The sequence below is a fragment of the Rousettus aegyptiacus genome, unplaced genomic scaffold, assembly GCF_014176215.1.
Source record: "Rousettus aegyptiacus isolate mRouAeg1 unplaced genomic scaffold, mRouAeg1.p scaffold_m13_p_3, whole genome shotgun sequence".
Taxonomy (NCBI): Eukaryota; Metazoa; Chordata; class Mammalia; order Chiroptera; family Pteropodidae; genus Rousettus; species Rousettus aegyptiacus.
The window spans coordinates 171,027,433-171,051,490 of NW_023416306.1; the positions used below are offsets into that span (position 1 = coordinate 171,027,433).

General features: G+C 67.7%; 2 protein-coding genes across 25 annotated transcripts in view; one reads left to right on the forward strand and one right to left on the reverse strand.

The window, feature by feature from the left end:
* WDR25 (WD repeat domain 25) overlaps positions 1 to 3,782 on the forward strand; it is a 117,765-nt gene extending 113,983 nt beyond the window's left edge. For 9 of the 11 annotated variants that reach the window (XM_036238487.1, XM_016119531.2, XM_016119533.2 and 6 more), the window contains exon 7: positions 443 to 3,782. In XM_036238487.1, the coding sequence (XP_036094380.1) occupies positions 443 to 664 (222 nt within the window). In that variant the 3' untranslated portion in view covers positions 665 to 3,782. The remainder of the gene's footprint in view (positions 1 to 442) is intronic. The other 2 variants (XR_004956213.1, XR_004956212.1) reach the window with 2 other exon arrangements.
* Positions 3,783 to 3,875: 93 nt separating this feature from the next.
* The window catches only part of BEGAIN (brain enriched guanylate kinase associated), a 45,330-nt gene continuing 25,147 nt past the window's right edge, over positions 3,876 to 24,058 (reverse strand). For 6 of the 14 annotated variants that reach the window (XM_036238474.1, XM_036238473.1, XM_036238478.1 and 3 more), the window contains exons 3-8: positions 16,771 to 16,860; positions 11,651 to 11,812; positions 10,270 to 10,336; positions 9,038 to 9,145; positions 6,762 to 6,845; positions 3,876 to 5,898 (exon numbers count right to left, since the gene is read on the reverse strand). In XM_036238474.1, coding sequence (XP_036094367.1) covers positions 4,576 to 5,898; positions 6,762 to 6,845; positions 9,038 to 9,145; positions 10,270 to 10,336; positions 11,651 to 11,812; positions 16,771 to 16,860 — 1,834 coding nt within the window. In that variant the 3' untranslated portion in view covers positions 3,876 to 4,575. Of the gene's footprint in view, positions 5,899 to 6,761; positions 6,846 to 9,037; positions 9,146 to 10,269; positions 10,337 to 11,650; positions 11,813 to 16,770; positions 22,665 to 24,058 lie in introns of those variants that run through there. The other 8 variants (XM_036238480.1, XM_036238479.1, XM_036238484.1 and 5 more) reach the window with 4 other exon arrangements.

The window sequence follows — 24,058 nt, forward strand, 5'->3', positions numbered from 1 at the left end:
CCCCAGAGTGCGCAGACCCTCCATCCAGCAGGCTCTGCTTTCTGCTTCCCAGGCGACCACATGCCGTGTGGCCTGGTGTCCCCCCAAGGCCCACCCAGGCCCCAGTTGCTGGATAGGAAAGGTTTCCCCCGATTTGCTGGCTGGCATGGACTGGTCACGGGATGGGTGTTTCTAGCTCTGCCCCCCCCCCCCCCGGCCCTGCTTCCCTAGGGGGAGGAGGCCGGACACCTCAGCTGGGCTGTAATTGTTCCAGCAGATTCCATGAACCAGGCTTGCAGAATGACCCGCACCAGGGCCCCAGCCTCTCCGAGGAGCCTGGGCTTTGCCTGGGGCCTGCGTGTGGCCCAGCGCTGCTCGTGGGGGCCCCTCTGTGGGGCGGGTGCCTCGGAGCACCCACGGGTGGCCTGCTCACCCCCCGTCACCCTCTGTGTCGCCCTCGCAGGTCGAAGGCTACTCCGTGGGCTGCGAGTGCTCCCCGGACGGCGACCTTCTGGTGACGGGCAGCGCGGACGGCCGGGTCCTGCTCTACTGCTTCCGCACGGCCAGCCGGGCGCGGACGCTGCCCGGGCACGCGCAGGCCTGCGTGGGCACCGCCTTCCACCCCGTGCTGCCCTCCGTCCTCGCCTCCTGCTCCTGGGAGGGCGACGTGAAGATCTGGCACTGAGCCTCCCGCACGGGCCCTCCCGGCGCCGGCCCTGGGTGGGAGCTGCCTCCACCACCCTGTGAGCCCCTGTCTCCTCCTCTGTAAAATGGGGACGGGAACCCCCTGTCCCAGGGCTGCGAGGTCCGCGTGGGCGAGGACCGGGGCGGGCCGCCGGCGCCAGGAGCACAATAAACGCGGCTGCACCGCCCCCTCAGGCCCTTCTAGCCAATGAGCGTCGGCAGCGCCTCTCACCACCCCGCCCGCGGGCCGGAGGTCCGGAGCAGATGGGGGGGGGGGTGGCCCCGCTCCGCCCGTCCCGATGGGGGTGCCCGGGGCAGCGGGGGCTCTGACGCTCAGGTCTGCCCTCAGGGGCCCCACGCCAGAGCACGGCAGGCCCCGCCACCTCAGGCCCAGGCCCCCCGCCTGCCCCCTGCCTCCCCACGAAGCATGGCCCGCCGGGCGCCCTCTGCCAGTCAGGCGCGCATGCTGCCCGCGTGGGTGCGTCTGCCCCAGGCGGAGGAGTGATGTGGAGAAGCACCAGGCCCTAGGGGAACCTCACAGCATGGGGCAGGGGAGACCCATCTGCCCGCGGATCTGGGCAGGAGGAAGACTCAGCCGCTGGGACCTGGGCAGGCCGATGAGCACTACACCCCACCAGGACCGTCTGCCCCAGCAGCCCAAGGATACAGCAGCGGGCGAGGTTGGGGCCCACAGGTGCCGTGGCTCACGGCAGAGGGGTCCCTGCACTCTTGGAAGGCTTCCTGCAGGAGGCCGGCCACGATCTGGTGAGGAGGGTGTTCCCAGCAGGAGAGTTTTCAAGGAGACGCAGAGGACCTGAGGAGGAGGCCCGTGGGCAGGGGCAGGGTGCCTCGGGGTTCCCATGGGGTTCCCAGCCGTACCCCTCCAGAACCGGGGCTCCAGCCAGCTCTGCTCACAGTGTCGCTGTCCTAGAACCAACCAGCACCCTGACCCTGCTGGGGAAGGGGGACTTCTCGGGCTCCCCGGAAGCCGCTGTGCATCTGGTCTCTCCACTGAGCGCCCTAGGGCCCCGCCAGCCGCAGCCCCCTTTCCTCAGGCGACTTCATCGGGAAGAGTGGCCGGTGAGCTCGGAGCCTGTGTCTGCTTTTCTCTGAGTGCTTTCTCCCCATGCGCATTCTTAGAGGCTCACTCTGGTCCTCTGCGAGGTGGTGGGGAGTTCACCGTTTGCAATTTTAAAATAAGGAAGCTAAATTCGGAAAGTGCGGTGCAGGAATGAGAAAGGAGCGTGGGCTGCCCCTGCACCCACCTTCCCGGGCCGCATGCTCGTCACCTCACCTGCCCATCTGAACTGTGCATCTGAGGCCACCAGGGAGAACAGTTCCATCTGGAGAGGCCGGACCTGGCCTGGGCCATGACTCCAGGGAGTGAGTGGAGCTGACGCGCAAAGCTCCAAGGGCGGGCGCGGTCCCCACCTGCTGGTGGAGAGCAGAGGGGTGTGCCCAGGGCCCCCCACTCCAGAGCCTGGGCTCCTCCCGTCCCTTGGGATCCCCCTCCGGTCCAGCCTGGGGCTCTCCATGGGACCATCACCTGTCAAGGGGCCTCAGGGGATCTCAGGCTGCAGAGGGGATGCTCTGCACTGCCCTGCTGGGGACTGAGAGGGAGCGTACATGGACAGGTGGGCAGGTGGCGGGTGCACGGATGGGACCCCACTGGGGTCCCACAGGATTTCGAGTGAAGAGAGAGGAGGAGGTTGGTCGAGGAGGGCATCCCACACCAGCTGCGGCTGGCTCTGGGGCCATGGCAGACCAGCTCCGTGAGGTCTGGAGGCCTTGCAGGGGGGCCTCAGGCTCCAAGGTGACAATATGGGGCCAGGACCTTGAATCTGAGACAGGCCTGTAAACCAAGCGGCATAGCCCTTGGGGTTCCAGGCCCAGCTGCCCAGTTCCATGGCTGACCCGGGGGTGGAGAGCTGCAAGGCTCGCACTCCTCTGGCTCGGGGACGCTCCTGCCCGTGCTGCGGCCGCTCTGGGGGAGGCCGCCAGGCAGCGGCAGCTGGGGTGCGAGGATGCTGGCAGCAGAGCCAGGCCTCCCCTCCTTGGGGTCACCCGGCAAGAGGCAGGGCCACCTTGGAGACACGGAGCTGTGAAGGGAAGGCACGCCCACAGGCCGAGGCTGGTGCCCGGCAGCAAGCGCCAGGCCCCGGAGCCCCCTGGGGGCAGGGCCTGCATCCTGGGCCTTTTCGAACCCCACAGGTATAGTCTCAGGGCATCGATAAACGCGTCAGAGATAACCAGGTACACAGAGGAAAGAGGCAACGTGCGGGGGGACCGAGAGAAACAGATCCGCACAGAGCCCCAGGGTGATGGGACCAGAGGCAGCGAACCACTGTACCCGCTATGTTTAAGGAGGTAAGAGACAAACTTGGAAATACCTCAGGGAACAGGAAACTTAGAAAGTAGCATCGCGGGTTTGTAGAACAACCCGATAGAACTTCTAGAAACGGAAAACATTGGTAACTAGAAGTAAGACCTCAGCGGCTGTGTTTGGTAGCTGACCGGACACAGGAGAGAATTAGTAAAGACAGATATGCAGGCCGAGCCCGTGGTCACACGGGGGAGAGGGCCCCGGATGGACAGGACGGAGGGGGAAAGGAGGGGGGCGGAGGGACCGGAGAGATGCACCACTCCGCAGACGCGGGTCCGACGGCCGGCGTGTGCCCAAGGAGGACGGGGCCACCGCCAGACACCCCTCCGGGAGACTGCGGGAAACCCAGTCCAAGGGAGAGCTCACGGCAGATTCCCCCCGCCCCCCTAAGAGGCAGCTCCCGGGGCGGCCGCTGGCGAGTCCCCACACCAAAGGAAGCCCGAGGGCGGCGCAGACGGCATCCCGGGTGCAGAGGGCGGCAGGCGACCACCTGCTAACGTTCTCCTCAGTGAGCACCCCCTTCAGAAACGGGGCGAAACGAAGACGCCTTCAGAGGAAAACTGGAGAATGTGTCCCCGGCAGAGCCACACGGAAGGAAGTCCTAAGGAATCTTCAGGCAGAAGCAAAGTCTGAGATACAGGAGAGGGGGGGCAGGGCGTCTGACTATGGGCACGCCGTGTTGTGTTGCGGGGCAGCAATAACGTCCAACGGTCAGAAGGCGGGGAGGGTCCCACCCCCGGACCCTGAGAGCCGGGGCGGGGGAGGGAGAGTCGTCAAGAGCCCGCGCTGGCCGCAGGGCCGTGAGGGGAAGAAACAGCCCGAGCCCGAGTTCGTTCCACCGATGTCTTTTATTCGTGAACGTGAAATACAGCGCCGAGTGAGACGGCATGCATGCAGACAGGGGAGCAAGCCACAGGAACGAAGTCGGGGCCTCGCTGCGTCTGAGGTAGAGCGAGGCGGGGCCGGGGGGGACTCTGCGGGACTCTGCGGGACGACGGACCGCGGAAGAGCTCGGGGAGGTGCAGGCCACACGGCGGAAACAGCCTAAAAACAGTCCACGTCCCTCCACCCGTTCCGGTTCCCCTCTTTGTGGACAGAGCTTCGGGGTTCCCTTGTCACTGGCGTGCTGGGCGTCTCCGTGGGACACCATCCTTCCCTCCAAGGGGCAGGCCCCACTCGCCCTGACCCGAAAAATAAAGGAGCTTTGTGTTAAAACGCCGAGGCTGCCCTCCAGGGAGCTGGAGGCCAAGTGCGTTAAGAAAGACCCTTTTTCTCTAGAAAAATAGTTTCGCTTTATAAAAGGGGGGGACGCTCATCCCAGGTGGGGGCGGGTGTTGACGCGTGGAAACGTTCTCAGGGAGTTCCGTCGTGGTGGGGCTGGGGCGGACAGACAGTCCTCGGGCCAGACGGGGTTCGGCCGGTGGGGAGGGCAGGGCCGGGGAGGACGGGGGTCGGGGGAGAGGCGGGCTGGCCCCTCAGTGCCGGGCTGGGCGGCGGGGCAGCCCGTGGCCTTGGCCTTGGCCAGGTGCTCAGTTGAGCAAGGTTCCGTAGAGCTGGGCTTTCGTGAGGCTGTCCTTGCGGGTGAGCCCCGAGCCCCCGGTCCGTGGGAAGGTCGGCTGGGGGCTGAGGCGGGCGGCGGGGTGCATTTCGGGGGAGGCCTCCATGGAGCTGGGCTCCAAGGAGTCCCTGGAGCTGTGGGGGCTAGGCCCAGGCTCGGGGCTGCCGGCCACGCCACACAGCTGCCCCCCCAGCCTCTCCCCGTCCCCCTCGCTGGCCGCGTAGCTGGGCAGGGGCTCGGCAGGGCCGCCTGCCCGGAGGAAGCAGGGCTCCCCCAGGGGGCCCTGGGAGAGGTCGTCGCCCTCCGAGAAGCTGTCGGCCTTGTAGCTGGCGTAGAGCGGGCTGGCGCGGCCCTCGGCCTTCTTGCCCGGGCTGCTCCCGTAGTAGCGTTCGGAGAAGCTGCAGGGGGAGGTGCGGGCCGCCGCGGCCGGGAACGAGTAGGCGCCGATGTCCTCCACGCTCAGGGGCCGCCACTGGCCCCGCACGTCCTCCCGCGGCAGCCTGGCCGAGCCCGGCTTGGCCCGCAGGCTCCACAGGTTTGGGGGCATCAGGGCCTGCTGGGGGCCCGGGGAGGCCGGGAAGCGGAAGGGCTCGGCCGGGTAGGGCGACGCGGTCCGCGTGAAGCCCGGGGCCGCCTCGGCCTGCAGCGGGGCGGCCACCGCGGCCGGGGCCTTGGCGAAGCGCGGGCTGCCCTGGTAGGCGGGCGGCTTGCGCTCGAAGAGCTGGTCGCGGCTGTTCAGGTAGATGGCCTGCTGCGAGGCGGTCAGCGTGCTGGCCTGGCCGTGCTCCTTCTCCTCCGACGTGGCGCTGAAGCTCGAGTAGGAGCTGGACGTGGGCAGCGAGCCCGCGTAGCCGGGGAAGGCCTGGCGCCGGAAGGCCGCGGGGTAGGCCGCTGCCTCGGCCTCCTCCTCCTCCTCCTCCTCCTCCTCGGCCGCGCTGTCGGTGGAGTTCTGGGCCCGCAGGAAGCCCACGTCGGCCACGGGCGCGTCCACGCTGGGCCGCCGGTCGCGCGGCCGCTCCTCGGGGCAGTAGAGGGCGGTGTCGCTGCAGTAGACGTCCTCCTTGTAGGCGGGCCGCGGACTCAGCTTCTCCAGCCCGTCGCGGAAGGCCAGGTCCCGGGCCGAGACGTCCGACAGGCGGGGGGACAGGCTGGCGGCGTCGGGCTTCTCCAGCGCCTTGGCGATGACGCAGGCGGGGACGCTGTCGGCGTAGGCGGGGCGGCGGAGCGCGGCGGGCAGGCTGCAGCCCTGCTGCTCCACGTGCAGGCTCACGCGCTCCTGGAAGTCGGAGGGCAGCTGGGGCGGGACGGCAGGAGGGGCGGGGCGGGGGCGGGGGCCAGAGTCAGCGCGGGACCTGCGGGCACGGCCAGCCAAAGGGCAGGACGCAGCACAGACAGGCGCCTGCCCGGGGCGTCCCAGATGGCAGCCGTGGGGCCGGGGCCCCGACGGTACCTTCTGCAAGCTCCAGGATCCACCTGAGGACCCCTGGTCACCTCTACGCCCCGCCCACTCCGACCGGGCCCTGCAGAGCCCCGAGGTGGGACCAGGGCCCGACTCGGCCCCTCTCGGGGGTACAGTTCCCTCCCCGCTGCCCCCCACCGATGGGCTACTTGCTCGCCCCTCTGGTCCCCGGTGCTCCTGCACAAGACAGACTCAGAAACAGATGCAACAAAGATCGAGGGCCTGGTGCCTTGTGGGGATGTCCCGCTACTGTTTGATCTATTTTGTGAGTGTCTCAGGTGAGGCCCAGGCCCAGGGCGAGAGGACAGGGACCGAGGCCTGGGTGAGGGGAGAGCGTGGGAGGGAGGGGCAGCCTGGCCGGAGGCGGGAGGTGGGGGGATTGAGAGCCTGGCTTTGGCACCAGAGAGCCCTGCGGCCTCCGCCGAGTCCCTCCGAGGGAAGGCAGTTCTCGTCTCTGAAACAGGCACGGCCCCAGGGGCACCGAGGGGGCTGGGCAGGCTGTCCTGGCTGGACGGGGAGGCGTGCGTGGGGGCCGGCTCTGCCCCCACATCTCGGAAAGGCCTGGAGTGGAGGGTCAGAGGGTCAGGCGCAGCCAGAGTCTGTCCTTCACGGGTGGGCAGTGGCCTTGGGGTACAGCCTGTGCTAGAGCAGCCCCGGCGGGCGGGGAGTGGGGGCGGCCGGGGCGGGGCGCGCGTTACCTCGGACACCTTATGGGCCCTGCCGTAGGTCTGGCTGCACTGCAGCAGCTGGGCCGCTAGGCTGCAGTCCTTCCTATAGAGCGCCTACAAGACAAGAGAAGGCGTTTGGCGCGGGCTCGCCCTGGCCGGCGCCGGGGGGCCGGCCTGGAAACCGGGGTCAGGGCAGGGCTGGCCGTGCCGTTGGCTGGACAAGGACGCCCTCCGGGCCTCACGCTGTCTGTCGCCTGCAGAGTGGGGGCCTCGGCTCTGGCCTGGAGCTGCTGCTGCGTGGAGGGGCCCTGCCGGGCAACCCACTGTTTCCCCAGGTGGGACCCTCCTGGCAGGCGGGGGCCGTGGTACGAGAACCCCCCGGGACTCCTGGCTCCAGGGGCGCCCCAGGCACGGAGACCCGGGTCCCGGCAAAGACGGCCCGGTGGAGAGTGCCAGCACCCGGAGGGACGGGAGTGAGCCTGCAGCCCTGCCCCCTGCACCACAGACCCCGCCGCTCGCAGCCCTGCTCAGGGTGCGGCCTGGCGGTGGGGGTGGCTGCGGGACAGGGCTAGGGTCAGGGCAAGTGGGGGCAGAGGCCCTGGGTGACCCCAGGTCCAGGGAGGAACCTGCTCAGCCTCCTGAGCTGAAAACAGATGCAAACAGTAGGAATTGGGGGGTTTGGGTTCATGGCAAATCTCTGTTGCATGTGCTGTGACTGGGCCTTTCGTTCCTGCCACCCCCGTTCCCCAGAGACCCTCCACCGGGGGACTCTACGGTGCAGAGGCCGGGGTCCACCAGGACCGGGGGGCCTGCAGCTCAGGCAAGCCATTGAAGGCATGGCACCCCTGAGTTCCCCGCCCCCCGGTCCCGGATGCTCCCTCACCTCCACCTTCTGTAGAGGCTGATACCCCAACTTGGCCCACACAATGGCGGGAACCTGGGTCCCCAGGCCCCCTAACATCGCCTCGGGCCTCCCAGGAAAGGGGCAGGTGGCTGGAGCTGAGAACTGGCCTCCCACGAGGTCCCGGACAGGCTGCCCCTGGCATCGGCGGGCTGTGGGCACCGCCGGGCCAGCCCGGGCCTCCTGCCCGGCCGCGAGCAGCCCGTCCTGGGCCTGCCGTCTCCTCCTCCGCGTGAGCCCCATGGCAACCACAGCGGCCGGGCGCCACGCGGGCGCCGACCCTGCCCTAAACGCCAGACCCAGGTCCCTGCCTTCATGGCACCCCCACTGGGAGGCCGGTGCCCCTGCCGCCCCCACTCCTGCTGCACCCCCACGTCCCCTGCCCGGGCCGTGGCGGGCCCCACCTCTCCCTGTCACACCCACAGCCAAAGTCCGACTCCACCATGGAGCCGGCACCAGAGCCGGAGCCGGCCCGCCCCACGGCCGCCACCCGGAGTGGTGGCTCTGCCTCGCCCTTGTCCCCACGGTGTGCTGTCGCCAGGGCCCCCGCGTGAGCCCGCTAACAGCAGAAGTCCAGTCAGGTCGCCCCCGGTTCGAGAACCTTCAGCGGCTTCCTCTCTCACTCAGAACAAAAGCCAGATTCCTAGAGGGGCCCACGGGCCACCCGTCTGCTCTCCAACCTCAGACCTGGGCACCTCCCCCCGGCCCCCCAAGAGCCCACGCTGGTGTCTGCTGTCCTTGACGTCACCCAGGCCCCCCTTCGCCCCTGTGTTCTTTCTGCCCAAAGGGGACCCTCGTCCCTGGACACCCCGCGGGGCGGGGCCGGCCCCTCGCCGCCAGCCTCCTCCAGAAGCCGCATCTGCCGGCCCTGCCGCCGGCCTCTCCCTCCCTCACCCGTCCTGCTCTTTCTCTGCAGCATTTAGCACTTCTGACACACACAGAGTGTGCAGTTTGCGTATTCCTAGTGTTTACCGTCTGTTTTCCCGGTCAGATGTAAACACCACGTGGGCAGGGAAGTTTTCTGCCTGTGTTGTTCACACTGCGTTCTCAGAGCCCGGTAGGGTCTGGCAAGGAACAGATGCTAATTAGTGAGCGTGTGCTCGGCTGTCAGGGGTCCGTGGAGGGCCTTGAAACCAGGACCCGTGCGCGGCCACGTGGCTCTGACGCCCACGGGGACTGGCCGGGGCCTGAGTGGCCATGCTTCAGCCCTGGGGTCAGGAAGCCCTGCCGTGTGAGACGACGTGGCCCAGTGATCCCAGCCTCGAGTCCTGTTTCCTCCCAGTAGCGAGTCCATGGAGGGGTGGCCCTGACCGCCCGCCCCACCCGCGCCTACACCGGCCCCTCGAGCCTGGGGGCTGCATCGCCTGGGCCCAGCCCTTCAGGGTCAGGGCAGGCCAACACTCACGTTGTCCTCCGACAGCTTGTCGATGGTCACCTTGGCCTCCAGCAGGTGGCTGTTGAGGGCGACGATCTCATGGCTCAGCGCCCTCTTCTCTTCCTCATAGTGCTGGCCCTGGGGCAGGGGGCAGCAGAAGGAGTGGTCAGTGGTCAGCCGAGGCCTGGGGCTCACGCCCAGGTGTTCCGTTAGCTCCCTCCCCCCGCCTGCCATGCCCTCCTGCAGCCCATAATGATGAGGTGTTTGGAGGGCCCAGGGGTGCAGGGGTGCGAGCACCCAAGTTCAACCCCACTCCACCGCTGATGAGCCAGGCAGCCTGGGGCAGGTCGCTGGGCACACAAGCGACGTGCCTCCCAGGAGTCGGGCGACAGCTGAATGCAGATGGCCTGCACTCAACGTGAAGTTTGGCCCGTCTTGCCAGACTGAGTCAGGGCCTGAGGCTCAGAAAGGAAGAGGCCCTTGTCCAGGGTCCCACGCAGAGCCAGCCTCTGCTCTCTGCGCTAAGGCAGAGATGGGTGCTGGACACCCACTTCCGACTTTCGAAAGCAAAACAAGCCTGTAACCGAGAGAGAAGAACCGCTCTCCTGGCCGAGGGGAGGCACCGGAACCCGAGCCCTCCCCGACAGCAGCGAGCCCAGGAGCACCCTGTTCTGTGCTGGAGACCCGGAGGCCCGCCTCATCTCCTCCTCCTCCACACGGGGTGGGGGTGGGGGCGGCAGCCCCAGCGGCAGAGAAAAGGTGGCACCGCAGGTTACGTGCGGATGCGTGTGTGTCCCCAGGAGGGTCTCCGTCCACCCTGGGACCAGGCGCGGGTGCCGTCGCCTCATCCCTCACGGGAAGAGGGAGGGGTTCCCATGAGAGGCTCAGCTGGGGCCCAAACCCTGCTGAACTCAGGCCTCTGTCCTCCTGGGCCTGACGCTGAGCTGGGGTCACCGTCCCCAGCGTGTGTCCTCTCTCCCACAGCCCCGCTTACACAGGCCAGGCGCTCACGCCCTACTGCCGAGGCTCACAGTGTCTGAATCCTACATCTTACTGGTGCTGGGAGCATCTTCCTGCTCAGTGCAGAAAGGGTGGGACCGGCCCAGTCCCGGGGGTCAGGAAATAAGGCCTGTGACTCAGCTCTAGCAAGGGCAAGGAGATGACAGCCAGGCCGGCAGTCCCGCCACCCATGGGTCCGGAGCTGAGGAACCAGGGGTGGGGGTGCGGGGTCGGGCCATGGGGCAGCGGGCGGCGGCCCTCACCATGCGGTACAGCTTGTCCTCCAGCTCCTGGTTGATCCTCTGCAGCGCCATGTAGTTGCTCTGAATCCTGGAACAGGAGGCAATGGGGCCACTGCTGTGCCGGGCCTGGCCCTCCCATGACCCCCGAGGCCGCGTGGCCTGCCGAGCGGAGCAGGGCTGCATGAAGGCCCCCAAGCCTGCCCCCCGACCCCCCCACCCCCGGCCTAACTGCTCCTCTGCACACAGCAGAAAACATCTGGAACTCGTCGGAGGCCTTTCCTGGGCCAGAGTCAAGGGCCCCTGGAGACGAGAAGGGAGGCCTGTTACTCACGAGCGACGGACAGGTTCCCACCCGGAGTCAGTTTACTCACGTTTCACACTTGGTTCTCGCATGCTTGGCTACGGGGTTTACGTTCAATAGCGGACTAGCGGGGGAGAGGCTGCAGGCTGACTGTGTGATGGGCTCTGGGTGAGTGCTGGCGACACGGTGAATAGGAAGGGTGACAGTGGAGGGAAGCAGTGGGCGGGGTCAGGTGCTCCGTGCGCCACCTGCTGCCATGGAGTGTGATGCTGAAGGAGCTTGGGGCAGTGAGTGAGGAGCCTCTCCACCGCCTGGGTCTAAGGTTATTGTAACCCTCCCGACAACAGGGAAATTGAGGCTAGAGGTGCCTAAAGCAGTAAGTGGCAGAGCCGGGGCCTTAACTGGGGTCTGACTGCACTGCCCGAGCTTGGTCCCCCCATTGAAAAAGCCCAGCAGGGTGGGGCCCAGGGAGGGACGAACAGCCCCACTGGCAAAATCCTGCCAGGACAGAACAAACCAAGCACACGGCTAAGTTTTCGTTCTCTCTGCACCCTTCCGTAAGGAAGGCTGGAGAGTGTAATACGTTTTAGAAAAACATCCACCTTAAATGTGCAGAAGAACGATGTTTTTAGGTAAGTTTGGTTTTTTAAGGGAGTCATTACTCAGGGTCCCCACAGCTCACAGGACACTTCGCTCACTGCCTGCTCAAGGGGACTGTCCCTACACTCTGGTTCCTCTCCGGGGCTAGACAAAATGTTCCCATCAGGGACCCAGGGGACAGCGGCTGGAGCCCTGGTGGACCAGCCGGGATCTGGAGATGGCCGCTTCTGCGTCATGCTGCTGCCCCGCCAAGAAAGGAGCAGGGGATGAGGACGTGGCTGGAAGGAGCCTGTCCGTGGCTGTGGCCAGACTCGGGTTCAGTTCCTGCTTCAGTAGCTCTCGGGACAACGTGCGACTTTGGAAAAAGAGTTTGACCTGCCGAGCCCTGGACTCGCCGGTCTGCGAACGCGGCCGCCGGCTGCGGTGGGAGGCGGAGCTCCGGAGCCGCGGGTCTGAGCCCCGCCCCGCGCGTCCCGCCCCGCCCACGCCCCGCCCCCTGACCTGCGCAGCTTCTCCGTGACCTTCTCCAGCTCCTCCTGCGCGCGCCGCAGCTCGATCTCCAGGTAGTGGCGCGTGGAGTCGAACTCGGTCTCGAGCTTCTCGAGCTTGTGCGTGGTATAGGACAGCCGCTTGCGCAGCTCGCCCTTCTGCTCCTGCAGCGCGCTGCAACGACACGCGGCGGCGGGCCGGGCCGCGGCGCTGAGCGCTGGGAAACTGAGGCCCGGGCGGGCCGGCCGGTGCGCACCGCGTGCGTCCGGCCACTCCACCAGGCGCGCGCACGCGCACGCGCACACGCACACACTCTACACTCCTCTGGCATTGCCCTCGAGGCTTACGGCCGCTGGGATTCGATACTGAGCCAGTGTAGCCCAGACCGTCCCTCCGCCTCCAGTAGCGCCAGGCGGAAGTAAACCCCTGCACTGTCACCTCCCAGAGGACGGTGTTGACCCCAGAACCTGGCGAGTGTTTGGGTTCAGCGTGGTGCAGCCTAAAGAACCCCGGTTTAAAGAGGGCCCTTCTGCACCCAGGCTTGCAGTCACGGAGCTGACCTCTGGGTGGCAAGGCTCATGAGGGCCCCCACTTCAGTTCCTACACAGTGCTGGTCGGGGACCCTGAGGCCCAGAGGTGACAGCGCCATGCTCTAGACCAGGCCTCCCTTCCCCAAACTGACTGTGTGGCCCCCGCAGACCGTGTAACCTCTGGGCCAGGGAGGGACAGAATGGGTTGTAATGCCCTGTGCCCAAGCAGCGTCCACCATGGTGGTCAGCTAGCTGCACGCAGCATGGGACTCCGGGCCTGCTCATGCCCCCCATTTTCTCCAGGAATATTTCCGGGGCCCCAGGCCCAGCTCCTGGGGCCCTATTTTCCCCACAGACTAGGGGTTCCTCTAGGACCCTAGGAAGCTGAGCCCAGATGTTCAGGAAACAGAAACGCTGGATAATCTGCCTCTGGACAGAATGCCATTGATTCACTTGGGGGCACAAGGCAGGAGGGGCGGGTGTGGTGGCCAGGGCAGGGCTCATACCCTCCCATGGGCAGCACCCAGAGCAGACCGTGTGGGTCCCTGTAACAGGCACTGGTCTGACCCGCCTTCCTGTTACTGGCTGCGCGCACACAGCAGGGGGCTGCTGGTGGAAGGCTCTGTCTTTAATAGCGGGGTGGGAGGGGGAAGGAAGGAGGAGGCTGTGCGGTGGGTGATGGGCTGCAGGGGGCTTCTGCTGCGCCTTCCAGACGCGTGGAGCTAAGAGTCAAGCTGCCGTTCACTGGTCCAGGCAGGCACTTGGTGACGACAAGCCTAGCGTGGCACAGGTGAACAGCCTGGCATCTCGAGGTGGCAGGGGCCGCCGTCACCCAGACCCGGTTGCTGGTCCTGCCACGTGCCCCCAGGCTGCCCACTATCCACCCGGTCCACAGCTTCCCTCCTGGGAAGTGGGAACTGCCCCCATCTTGCCCATGGACATAAAGCCCTGGATCTAAGGAAAATTCCACCCACAGAGATGCTCAGGTCAGAGAGGGGTCCGAGCTGGAGGTGGCACACAGCGCGGGGCCCTGACCCGCCAGCGCCCGTTCGGATGCCAGGTTCTGGTGGGTTTCTGTGGGACCAGGGCATCGGGCGCGGACAGCGCCAGTTCCGAATCATGCGGTGGGGCAGGAAGGAAGTCTCCAGCTCTCACACTGGAAACCTGGGGTGTGGCGGGCCTGGGAGCCCCGCCTCTGCTGTGGGACCTTGGGCGAGAGCCTGTGTCCTTGGGACCCCACAGACCCAAACCTGAGGGGGGTCTGGGGGCAGGAGACTTCCTCTAGCGCCTGGGGCAGACCTATCTTCCTTCTGGGGTCCTGTGTGCAATGCAATCCACACATGTCACCCAGCAAACCTCGCGTGAGCATTCTTGGATTCCTACCCAAGTCTACATTCTTTAAAACAAATAAAAAAGAGTTGCTTACATCTTGAGAACCTCAGAGACAGGCCAGGCAAGTCCTCCCAAGAGTCAGTCCCCAAGGAGGATGCAGAGTGACAAGCAAGGAGGGAGCCCAGCGGCAGAGCACCCTTGGCTGCCCATATCTGTCTGCCTGCCTCCTCCAGGCAGCGTGCCTGACTGCCCCACCCTGAGCACCCTGCAACAGGTCTCCAACTCCCCCGGGCCAGGCCTCTGTCCCCCGTGCGGTGTCGTGCTCCCAGGGGCTCTCTCCTGTCCTCCAGGGCCCCCCGCAGGCACAGTGGTGGGGGTGGGGGTGGGGCAGTGGTCCCCGATGTCCGTCATTCCTGCGGGAGCTCCAGGTCGATAGCAGCCCTCGTCACAGGTACAGGTGCGATCTGCACCCTTGAGACAGGTGAGGGCATCGTCCGTCCACCCACGTGGCCACTTGAGCCCCGAGTCCTCCCGCCATCCCCTAGCCACACTCCCGGGCCGCCACGAGCAGCCTCCAACCCTGGCCCTTCAGACGCCTGCACTCCCATCTGTGCCCCGCATGCCAGCCCCGCCCCACCCACAGCCCCTGAGACCCCGCCATGGGCCCCCACCCAGTGCCCACCGAGTGCCCCACAGCACCCCGTCCCTCCCCTCAGAGCCAGCCACCCTTCTTCCCCCGCCTCGGCCCCCACCCGCAGACACAGCCCGGACCCTGCCCTCACGCACACTGCCCGCCCCCGAGGGACCCAGCCGTGTCTCCCTACGACGCATCCACCATCACCCTCTTCTCCCTCTCCCACCGGCCCCGCCCTGTTCCCAGCACCTCACAGCCGCGAATAAGACGAACACGGTGCCCACCCCGCAGAGCCCGCCGTCTCAGGGGAGACGGGGCGACAGGAGAACAGGTCTGTCAACAAGGCGAGTGTGGGAGGGAAAAGCGAGGGCCGTGAGGCGGGCCCTGGAGCCGTCGCGGTCACAGAGCGACCAGCTGCTCGGGGCCCACCCAGCCGAGCCTCAGTTTACCCTTGGTCTATCGATGGCTTTCCAGACACCAACCTGCAAATGCTGCTCCCACCCTCCCTGAGCCCCTCGCACCCACCAACCCCAAACTGCGCCCTGGTGCGTGGCGCCGCCGGCCCCTGACTCCGCCCCCCAGGCCCCTGCCTGCTTGTTGCAGGTGCCCCGACCAGGGCCCTGGACACGCCCTGCGAGACCCTCGATCACAGCAAACACCCAGGTCAGGTCGCCCCTGGGCCCCCGCCACATGCCGCCACCCCTGAGACCCCGCCACGTGCCCCCGCCACGTGCCGCCGCCATGTGCCGCCGCCCCTGAGACCCCGCCCCTGGGCCCCCGCCACGTGCCCCCGCCACGTGCCGCCGCCCCTGAGCCCCGCCATGTGCCCCCGCCACGTGCCGCCGCCATGTGCTCCCTCCCCTGGGCCCCCGCCACGTGCCCCTGCCACGTGCCGCCGCCCCTGAGACCCCGCCACGTGCCCCCGCCATGTGCCCCCGCCACGTGCCGCCGCCCCTGAGACCCCGCCATGTGCCCCCGCCACGTGCCGCCGCCCCTGAGACCCCGCCACGTGCCCCCGCCATGTGCTCCCGCCACTGGGCCCCCGCCACGTGCTCCCGCCCCTGAGACCCCGCCACGTGCCCCCGCCACGTGCCGCCGCCCCTGAGACCCCGCCACGTGCCCCCGCCATGTGCCCCCGCCACGTGCCGCCGCCCCTGAGACCCCGCCACGTGCCCCCGCCATGTGCTCCCGCCACTGGGCCCCCGCCACGTGCTCCCGCCCCTGAGACCCCGCCACGTGCCTCCGCCACGTGCTCCCGCCCCTGGGCCCCCGCCACGTGCTCCCGCTCTGCTATCTGCAGACCCCCTTCCTTGCCCAGGCTGATCTGCACCCCTGGCCTCCCCACACGAGTCGGGCTGAGTCTCCCACATCCAGACCCCATGGACTCCTCCCAGGCCTCCATCTCCGGCCCCCTCCTCTCTCTGGCTGTCCCGCCCCAGCTGCCCACCAGCCTCTCCGCCCAGACAGTCCAGAAGTGCCCCCCAGTGTGTGTCCAATGCTGACCACTCTCTGTCCTCTGCACTCCCCGTCCCCAGAAAAGGCACCGCTACCCTCGGTCACCAGTCAGACCATGAAGGGCCTCGGTGGCCCCCCTTGCCCCTTGTCCCTCACAGCCTGTCACCAAATCCTGAGGTTCAGCTTCTCAAAAGTTTTGGACATGCCCCTTCCTCCGCCTGGTCCAGGGAGGGCCCCAGGCTGGGCACCTCGGGGTCTGTGGTCACCTGGCTGGTACCAGCATCCCGTCCAGCGCCCTCCCTCCCCAGGGCACTACCCTGCCTGGCCGCAGCCTGTGTCCACGTCTGTAAGATGGATGTGTGCATGCGCACATCGGGGTACTCACACTCGCTTAGCAGGGCAGCTGGTGGACCCTGGACCACCCTGGACCATGAGAACCGCTGGGAGATGACACCAGAGGCAGGCACCGTGTGGAAGTGGGGGCCCCCGGGCTGCTGGGGAACTGGGGGACTGCACAGCCCGAGGCTCAGCGGCTCTGCCCCCCACCCCTTCCCCTGGGTGTGGAGTTGGCTCTGAGGCCCCGGCATCTGGAAACAGACCCTTAGATGCGCAGGGAGGGTGTGGAGGTCCTCTGCGACCTAACCGACCAGTACTATGCCCCCCAGACCAGGGCCACCCTTTGGGCTGGGGATCTCCAAAAGCCCTGCTGAGATTGCAGCCTGGGAAGGCCACCTCGCTCCCCCTGAGTACCCATGAATTAAAGCAGGATCTGAAGCTAACCCAGCAGGCTTCGTGGGGTGGGCGCGTGTGTGTGGCGGGTAGGCGGGTGCCCCATGGTCCCCTGCTTGCCCTGGGAAGCCCGGTAGGGCCTTCCTGCCTCGCAGGGAACAGTGATGAGCTCGATTGGAGCAGAGCGAGGCCTCGAGGGGTCCTCTCCTGCCTTCTACCGGGGCCCCTTCTGCCCACTCAGGGGAGGCCTGAGCCCTAGGGCAGGGTCTGTGGTGGGGGCGGGGGGCACGGGCTGGGGCATGAGGGCCTTGCCTCTGAGGGTGGGTGGCTCAGAGCGGCAGAAGGACCTGCGGGTGCCGACACCCTTCCCCCTCTGGGCCTCCCTGTCTGGGGGGATGTCTAGGGATGGACGCGGAGACACCAAGGAGCCGGGGAGACAACAGGCATGTTACCTGTCCCAGAGTGAGGGCGAGGACCTGGCCAGTCGGCCCTGCAGGACACGGGGCTGCCCGAGGCAGGAGGGCACCCAGGGGCTGCGCAGCCTGTGGGCGAAGAGGACAGAGCTGCTCAGAACCGGCGGGGGCCAGGCCGGGCCACCACGGGCGCTCGTCAGAGAGGGGGGCCCGGCCCCCATCTGTGCAAGGGGCCGGGCGTGGGTGTGGGAGCCGGGGGTGTGTGGGGGGGCCTGGTGGGCAGCCATGGGCACCCGTCAGAGAGGGGGGCCCGGCCCCCACCTGTGCAAGGGGCCGGGCGTGGGTGTGGGAGCCGGGGTGGGGTGTGGGGGTCCAGGCTGGGCCGCTACAGGTGCTCGTCAGAGAGGGGCGCCCGGCCTCCACCTGCGCAAGGGGCCGGGCGTGCGTGTGGGAGCCGGGGTGGGGTGTTGGGGTCCAGGCTGGGCTGCCACGGGCGCTCATCAGAGAGGGGGGCCCGGCCCCCATCTGTGCAAGGGGCCGGGCGTGGGTGTGGGAGCCGGAGGGGGAGTAGGGGGTCCAGGCCGGGCCGCCACGGGCGCTCGTCAGAGAGGGGCCGGGCATGCATGCGGGAGCCGGGGGGAGTAGGGGGGCCAGGCTGGGCCGCCACGGGCGCTCGTCAGAGAGGGGGCCCAGCCCCCACCTGTGCAAGGGGCCGGGTATGGGTGTTGGAGCCAGGCGGGGGCCCCAGCCTGAGTGCCTGCCCCCTGGCTAGTCGGTCCCCAGAGTCCGAGCTCATCAATGGCACTGAGTCCCACCAGTGGCAAGGAGTACCCCCCACAAGCCTCCATCCATCATCACAACCTCAGAGAAGAGTCCTGGGGGGTAGGGTCCCCACCTCTGGACTCCCTCAGAGACCTCGGGAGGCCAGGAGAATGGAGGGACGGTGCGACCTCTGTCCCCCACCTCCGCCAGGCAGCTGCGATGGGCTGGGTGGTATGCATGACAGTCATGGGTGGGGGGCCGGGGGCCTGTGGGACCTGGCGGATGTTAGGGGCCTGGGGCAAGGCCTGCTTCGCCCGGGGACCTCTTCTCACCCCGCCCCTGCCTGTGGCCCGCTGGGCCGGGCGGTGGGTGGGCAGCGTGGACAGACGTGGGAAGGGCCTGCCCAGCCCTGCTGGGGGGACCGCGTGTATGAGGTGCCCCCGCCCTGCCCCTCCCTGCTGCCTGCCCAGGCCCCTCTGCAGCGTCCCTGGCCCAGGCAGCCGCGAGGAGAGCGTCGGACGCGCGGGGGCAGGTGCGCCGCGAAGCCCAGCCGCGTGCAGGCGCCCGGCGATCGCTGGGAGGGCAGGGGCGCTGCGTCAGCACCCCGCGAGGCAGGGTTCGGGGCGATCTGGCTCTTTTCTTTTACATTTTTCTGGTTTTGTCATAGTTCCAACAGTGAGGATGAAAAGTCAGGAAAAAAATGTTCTAAAAGGTTCAAATTTTGGTCCAAAAAAAGGGAAGGATCTTTAGCGTTGATTCGACAGGCCGAGGGCACAGCAGGGCCGCCCTCGGCCTGGACCGGAGCCCCGCCACCCTGAGCTAGCGAGCCCCGCTTTCCACCCTGCCCACAGGCCCCCGCCGGGCTCTGAGGGGGGCACAGGCACCCGGGGACAGCCTCCCGCTGTCCATGGTGTCCAGCAGGGCCAGCGATCCCCCGCGAGGGGCCTTGGGGCCTTGGGCCCGGGGACAGCCAGAATCGGTGTCACCCACGGCACCCCGGGCCACATTCCCGCTCCTGCTGGTAGAAGCATCTGGCGACTGCTGGGCGGACGACGGACAGGTTGGCCTGGGCCGCCGCGGCCTGAGCTGCCTGGGTCATGGGGGCCTCGCCGACCCCGGGTCCCCTCGTGGATGTGGGAGTCCTCGTGTGGGGGACAGCTGCCACCTGGCCCTGTGTCTCAGGCACGTTCGGGCCCTGGGACGCAGCGGTGGGTCAGGATGTTGGCAGACGTCTGATTCCTCCCCCAGGGAGTAGCTGGCTCAGGGACTCGGGGAGACCCCTAGACCAGCTTCGAGGGGCTCTGGGAGCCGGCTGCGGGTCTTCGGGGAGTGAGGGTAAAGAGGCGACGCTCAGCTAGAGTGGCTGCTCGCCTCCGCCTGGGAGGTGGGCCATCACCGCCCGCAGGTGGCCGCGCCCACCTGTGCCCACCCGCGGCCGCCCTCCGCCCTGGCACAGGCATCCTGGGCCACACCCTGAGCCCCGCACCTGCCTGAGGCCGAATGACAGAACGACACCTTGTTCTGCTCTCAAGCGGGCCAGGTCCCCTCATCCTCCCCCTGCTGGGAGGGACGACTGCCTTCTTCATTCCCTTCCGAGTTCCCCCTAAATGTGGCCACACTCCCGTCCACCCTCCAGGCCACTGTCCACACTGTCCCCTCCACCTGAAATGCCCTGGCCTCCTTCTCGGAGTCCCCAGCCCCCTCCTTTCTTGTGAGGCTTAGCTAAATGCCACCTCCTCCAGGAAGACTTTCTCGGTTGCTCCCAGCTGCAGGCCTCTCTCTCCTCAGCCCCAGATTGCCTCCTGCTGCTTCTCCACCAAATGGCCACCTGGGGCCCTGGCCTGGGCTGTCCGCCCTCCCCGTCCCCCTCGACGCCTGCGGTGCTCTGCTGGGCGTAGGCGAAGGGCGGGCGAGCTCGGGCCCCAGCACGCAGAGGAGACCCTCCTCCGCTCCTCGGCGCTGGCGGCTGAGGGGGCAGAGGCCACCCTGGCAGGGCGGCAGCTCCCCGCCCCGCGGCGGGAGGCAGGGCTGCAGCCGCCACCGCCCCCAGCCCCGGGGGGCCACAGCCGGGCGAGGGCCCGTGTGCCGGTGGCCCGCCCCACGGCCTCGGCCAGGCTCCGGCGACACCAAACTGCTTGTCATGCTTCACGTGCTGCAGGCCGCTTCCCGTCCTGGCGACTTTGTCCCCGTGTCCCCTCTGCCAGGGCTGCGCTCGCTCCCTCCCGTCCCAGGTTAACTCCTCCCCACCCAGGGCCCGGCTGGGGCGCTCGACGCCCTGACCGCCCAGCCTGCGCTGGGCGAGGATCGATGGCCGCTCGCCCGCCCGTCAGTGCGCATCACAGGGGCCGAGTCACCGTGCCGTTTATGGTCGAGTGCCGGTGCCAGGGTCTCCAGCTCTACCCTCGTCCCTGCCCTGCACTGTCCCCCAGCAGCCAGAGGGCACGTCGCTAAACCCAGCCAGACCAGGCCCCACCTGGCTCCGCACCGCGAGTCCCTGTCCCCTGGGGCCCACTGCTGCCCCTCACTCGCACCGGCCCCCAGCCGCCCTGAGCCCCTTCCTCCCCACCTCAGGGCCTCTGTCCTCTCCGGGCCTTGGGCTGGGACCTGCCCTCCAGGCTCTCTGCAGGCCCCGCCTCCTGGAACAGCCAGCGCTCTCCCGACTGTCTCATTCCCAGGGGAAACAAAGTGGTCACCTGCCTGGCCTTCCGGGGGACTGGCCTTCCTCCAGACCCCGGCCTGGGTCCCTACAGAGCTGTCTCTGTCTCCTGCCGCACTCAGGGACTGTTCCTGAATCTCCCTGCAGAAGACTTTGTGCCCCGTGCCTTCCATGAAGGAAGGTGACCCCTGGGCCCCTCCCCACGCAGACCCCATGTGCCCACCTGGGCCGTGACTTTTCTCTCTGTTTCGGGAGAGTCTTTCTCTACTCTCCTTGACCTTGATCATGGCCTTGCTGATTCTCTCTTCGTAGTTCATCGGGAGCCCACTCTGCACTGTCCCTGAGTGGTGGGTGGGTGTGACTGGCCAACCCACACCCCCAGCGCCCGCCCAGGGTCCACCCTAGCCCAGGCGCTCGGCAGAACATGCTCGTCTAGTCTCGGACCGCCTCGTATGGGAGGTGCACCCCACTCCATTTTACAGACGAGGAAACCGAGGCTCATGGCCACCAAGGAACGGGGCCCCTATGGCGGTGCACGGCCCGGCAGGGGTTCAAGGGCAGGTCAACTGTTCTTCTGCACATCGAGATGAGAGACCTTAGTGCAAGCTTCATGCTTCACACTGAACCATCTCCCACATGGCGTGACCAGACAAGGCGCAGCCATGGCCTCCCTGTGGGGCTGACCACGGCCAGCCCGACAGAGCCCCAGGCTGGAGCCAGGAGGTGCAGGGTCAAGGGCAGGGTCAAGGGCAGGTGGGGCATGCGACCCCACAGGACGGCCCGTCCTGCTTCCTGTTGGGCCCTTGAGCTTCTCCCCGGGCGCCCGGCCAGCGCTGCTCTGTGGCTCCGACGTGACCAGCTGGCCCAGGACAGCCCCTCGGCTGACGGCGCAGCGGCATCACCGGCAACACCACACACAGGTCGGGGACCCCGGATGCTGTCACCGCGGCCGCCAGGCTGCTGTGCGAGGTTCCCGGGGAAGGTCGTGCGGGTGTGCGCACACATGTGCACGCGTGTGAGCACGCGCACTGGGGGAGGGGGCTGTTACGATGCCGGCCTGGGCACCCACAGCCGGGAGGGGTCACCTGCTCAAGCCTGGATGACCTGACAGCGGTGCAGGGACCCCTCAAACTCAGTGTCTGCCCAGGTCCTGCTCTCCCGCGGCCTGCTGGCCAAGGCCGCCCAGTGGAGCCATGCCCCCGCCCCCCTCGGCCCTGGTGGCACGGCCCCCTTGCCGCTTCTTCCTGCTCGGAGCCAGGAGGTGAGAGACGCCGTGGGAAATGCTCCAGCTCGCCTCATCTAACCAGGCGCCTGCAGCCCTGCTCCCGTGGCCCCCTGTCTCTGCCAAGGCACCGTGGCCTGGCACACCCTCAGCAGCAGGCAGACCCAGGGGTGCCCGGGGCTGGAGCGGAGCAAGGCAACCTGGAAAGGGGGACAGAGCCGCTGCAGCCACCCCCGGGCCTTTGCATACACGACTTCTCTTGCTCAGCACATCCTCTCCCCTGCTCTTCAGTCCACTCTATTCACCTCCTCCAGGAAGCCCTCCCTGACCTTCTACTTCGTCGGGAGCCCTTTTGGCTATCCCTGTCCCGGCCGTACTATGCAGGGAGTGCTCCTCGGGGTCCCAGCACCTGGCGCAGAGCCAAGCACATGGCAAGGCATCAGGTCATGTGCTGGAGGTGCCCACGGCCTCTGGGCAGCCCTGGTCAGAAAAGGCCATCTGGAGAAGGTCTGGGGACTCTGGGCCGCAGAGAAGAACGGAGACAAAGAGCAGAGCTCTGGGGTCTGAGGAAGGCGGGTGGGGGCAGAGCGGCCGAGGACAGTGGGCCACAGACCCTGCACGTCCCTCGGTGCCCACTCTCGGCCGGTCACAGCTCACTGCTGTCCACACTGGCCCCCATCAGACGCGGACCGCGGACAAGGATCCTGGGCCCGGGGGAGCCACCTGACTCGAAGTGTCCCGAGTGAATCAGGGCAGGCCACGCCCAGGCCTCCGGACCCCCAGCTTGGGGCCGTGTCAGCCCCCGCCAGCCACAGGGGACTGAGGGGACGAGACGGACAGGCTGGTGTCCAGAGCGCGGGACTGGCAGGGGCGCACAACGCGGGGCCCCAGGACCGAGCCCGGCACGCAGACCTGCCGGGGGGCGAGAGGGGTGGCGCCGAGGGGGGCCGCGTGCCCGCGGCTGGGAGGGCCCAGCCGGCCCCGGCCCCGGCCTCCTGGGGGGCCCGCGCCGTGTCCATCGGTGCTGGACCTCCAGTCGTCACACCTCCGGCACCCCATTCTCTTTCCGGCTCGCCCCCTCTGATGCCCCCTCACTCCTCAACACGAGTAGCTGCTCAAAGCCCCTCACCCACTTTGTCCTCATGGGAAGCCGCTCCCCCAAACTGCCGCCCCCATCTCTCTCTCCACGGTGCTAACACTGGGGCCAAAGCCCTCTGCAGTCACCTTTCCGTGGACCTGCAGAGGCCAGGAAACCGCGTGGCCGCATTTCTGCGCCTCCGACGGGCGGACGGACCCGGGACGCCGCCGACAGCCCTGGTCCTTCCCTCCCTCGCCGACTTCCCACCTTCCCTCTCTCCCAACACCTCCCCCTCCCGCCCTCTCTCGGAGCTGATGACCTTGCTTCCTTCTCTGCTGAAGCCGCCCGAAGGGCACTTCCACGGATGCCACCGCCAGGTCTACCCACCTACCGGCACCTGCCCGACGCCAGGTGCCACACCTGTTACTAGGCGAGCCACCAGGCAGCCCCTCTGCCCGCCGCAGGCGTGGCTCCAGCCGGCGCGAGTCTCCCTCGAGTCCCCCGGTCATCTGGCCATTCCCTCCAGCAGATATGAGCGTGTGGTGTGGTTCCCATGGTGAGAACGGCCATCTCTTGACCCTCCAGGCCCCGCCCTGCTCCCTGGTCTGTGGAGATGTCTGTCCTCCTCCCCACCCTGCCAGGACCCCCTTTTGCTGGTCCTTTCTCAGCCCTCGTGTGACCTGAGCCTTCAGCAGCCCGTGACACAGCCAACCCCTCTCTCCCGACAAACACCCCCTCCCCGGGCTGCCCTTCTCGGCCCCCTCTGTGGAGGGGGACCTCCTGGCACCAGCGGGTCCCCAGGATCAGGCCTCCAGCCTCTCCCCTTCCCTGGGTACACTCACCCTATAGTGACCCCAGCCACAAACACCATCACTCTGCTGAGGACCCCAAAATGATGTCCCCCCTGACCCCGGGCATGCCAACCCCTGCTGCCCCATGTCCACTAGGGTGCCTGCTCACCCCCCCACACCCACGGCCTCCCCGCCCTACCCTTCAGCAAGCCGAGTCCCCTTCCCTGTGCCTGGAGGCACCTCAGCCCCTGGCTCAGCCTCCAGAAGGCATCCTCCGGTTCTCCTCGGGACACCTGCGCTCTCTCGTGGGACCGCTGCCCAGCCTCCTAACTGGCTCGTGCCTCTTGCCCTGGTCTGCTCTCAGCCAGAGGGGCCCTGGTGAAAGCCACGTCGGACCCACCCTGCTTTGCTCAAAACCTGCCCCCGGCCTCACTCGGGTCAACCCCAGCATGTTCACGCCTGAGGGCCCGGGGCCTCCCCATCCCTCCTGGACTGCACCTTCCACCTGCCCGGCCCCCAGCCACGGCGAGCACGCTCCTGCCTCAGCCTTCAAACCTGCTGTCCCTGCCGCCGGATCCCTGTCCCCAAGTATCCCCACAGCTGCTCCTCCGCCCCCTTATTCAACATCCAAGTGCAGCTTCCTCGGTGAGGCCTCCCCTGAGCGTGGCAGGCGGGAGGGCCCAATACACATTTGTTGAATGAATGAAAAACACACAGATGAGGAAGCTGAGGCTCGGAGGGGGAAAGCGCTCACTCAGGGGCCACAGGCCGGGGGCCGGCCAGCAGTGCACCCCGAATGCTCCTCGGCAGTGCTCTGG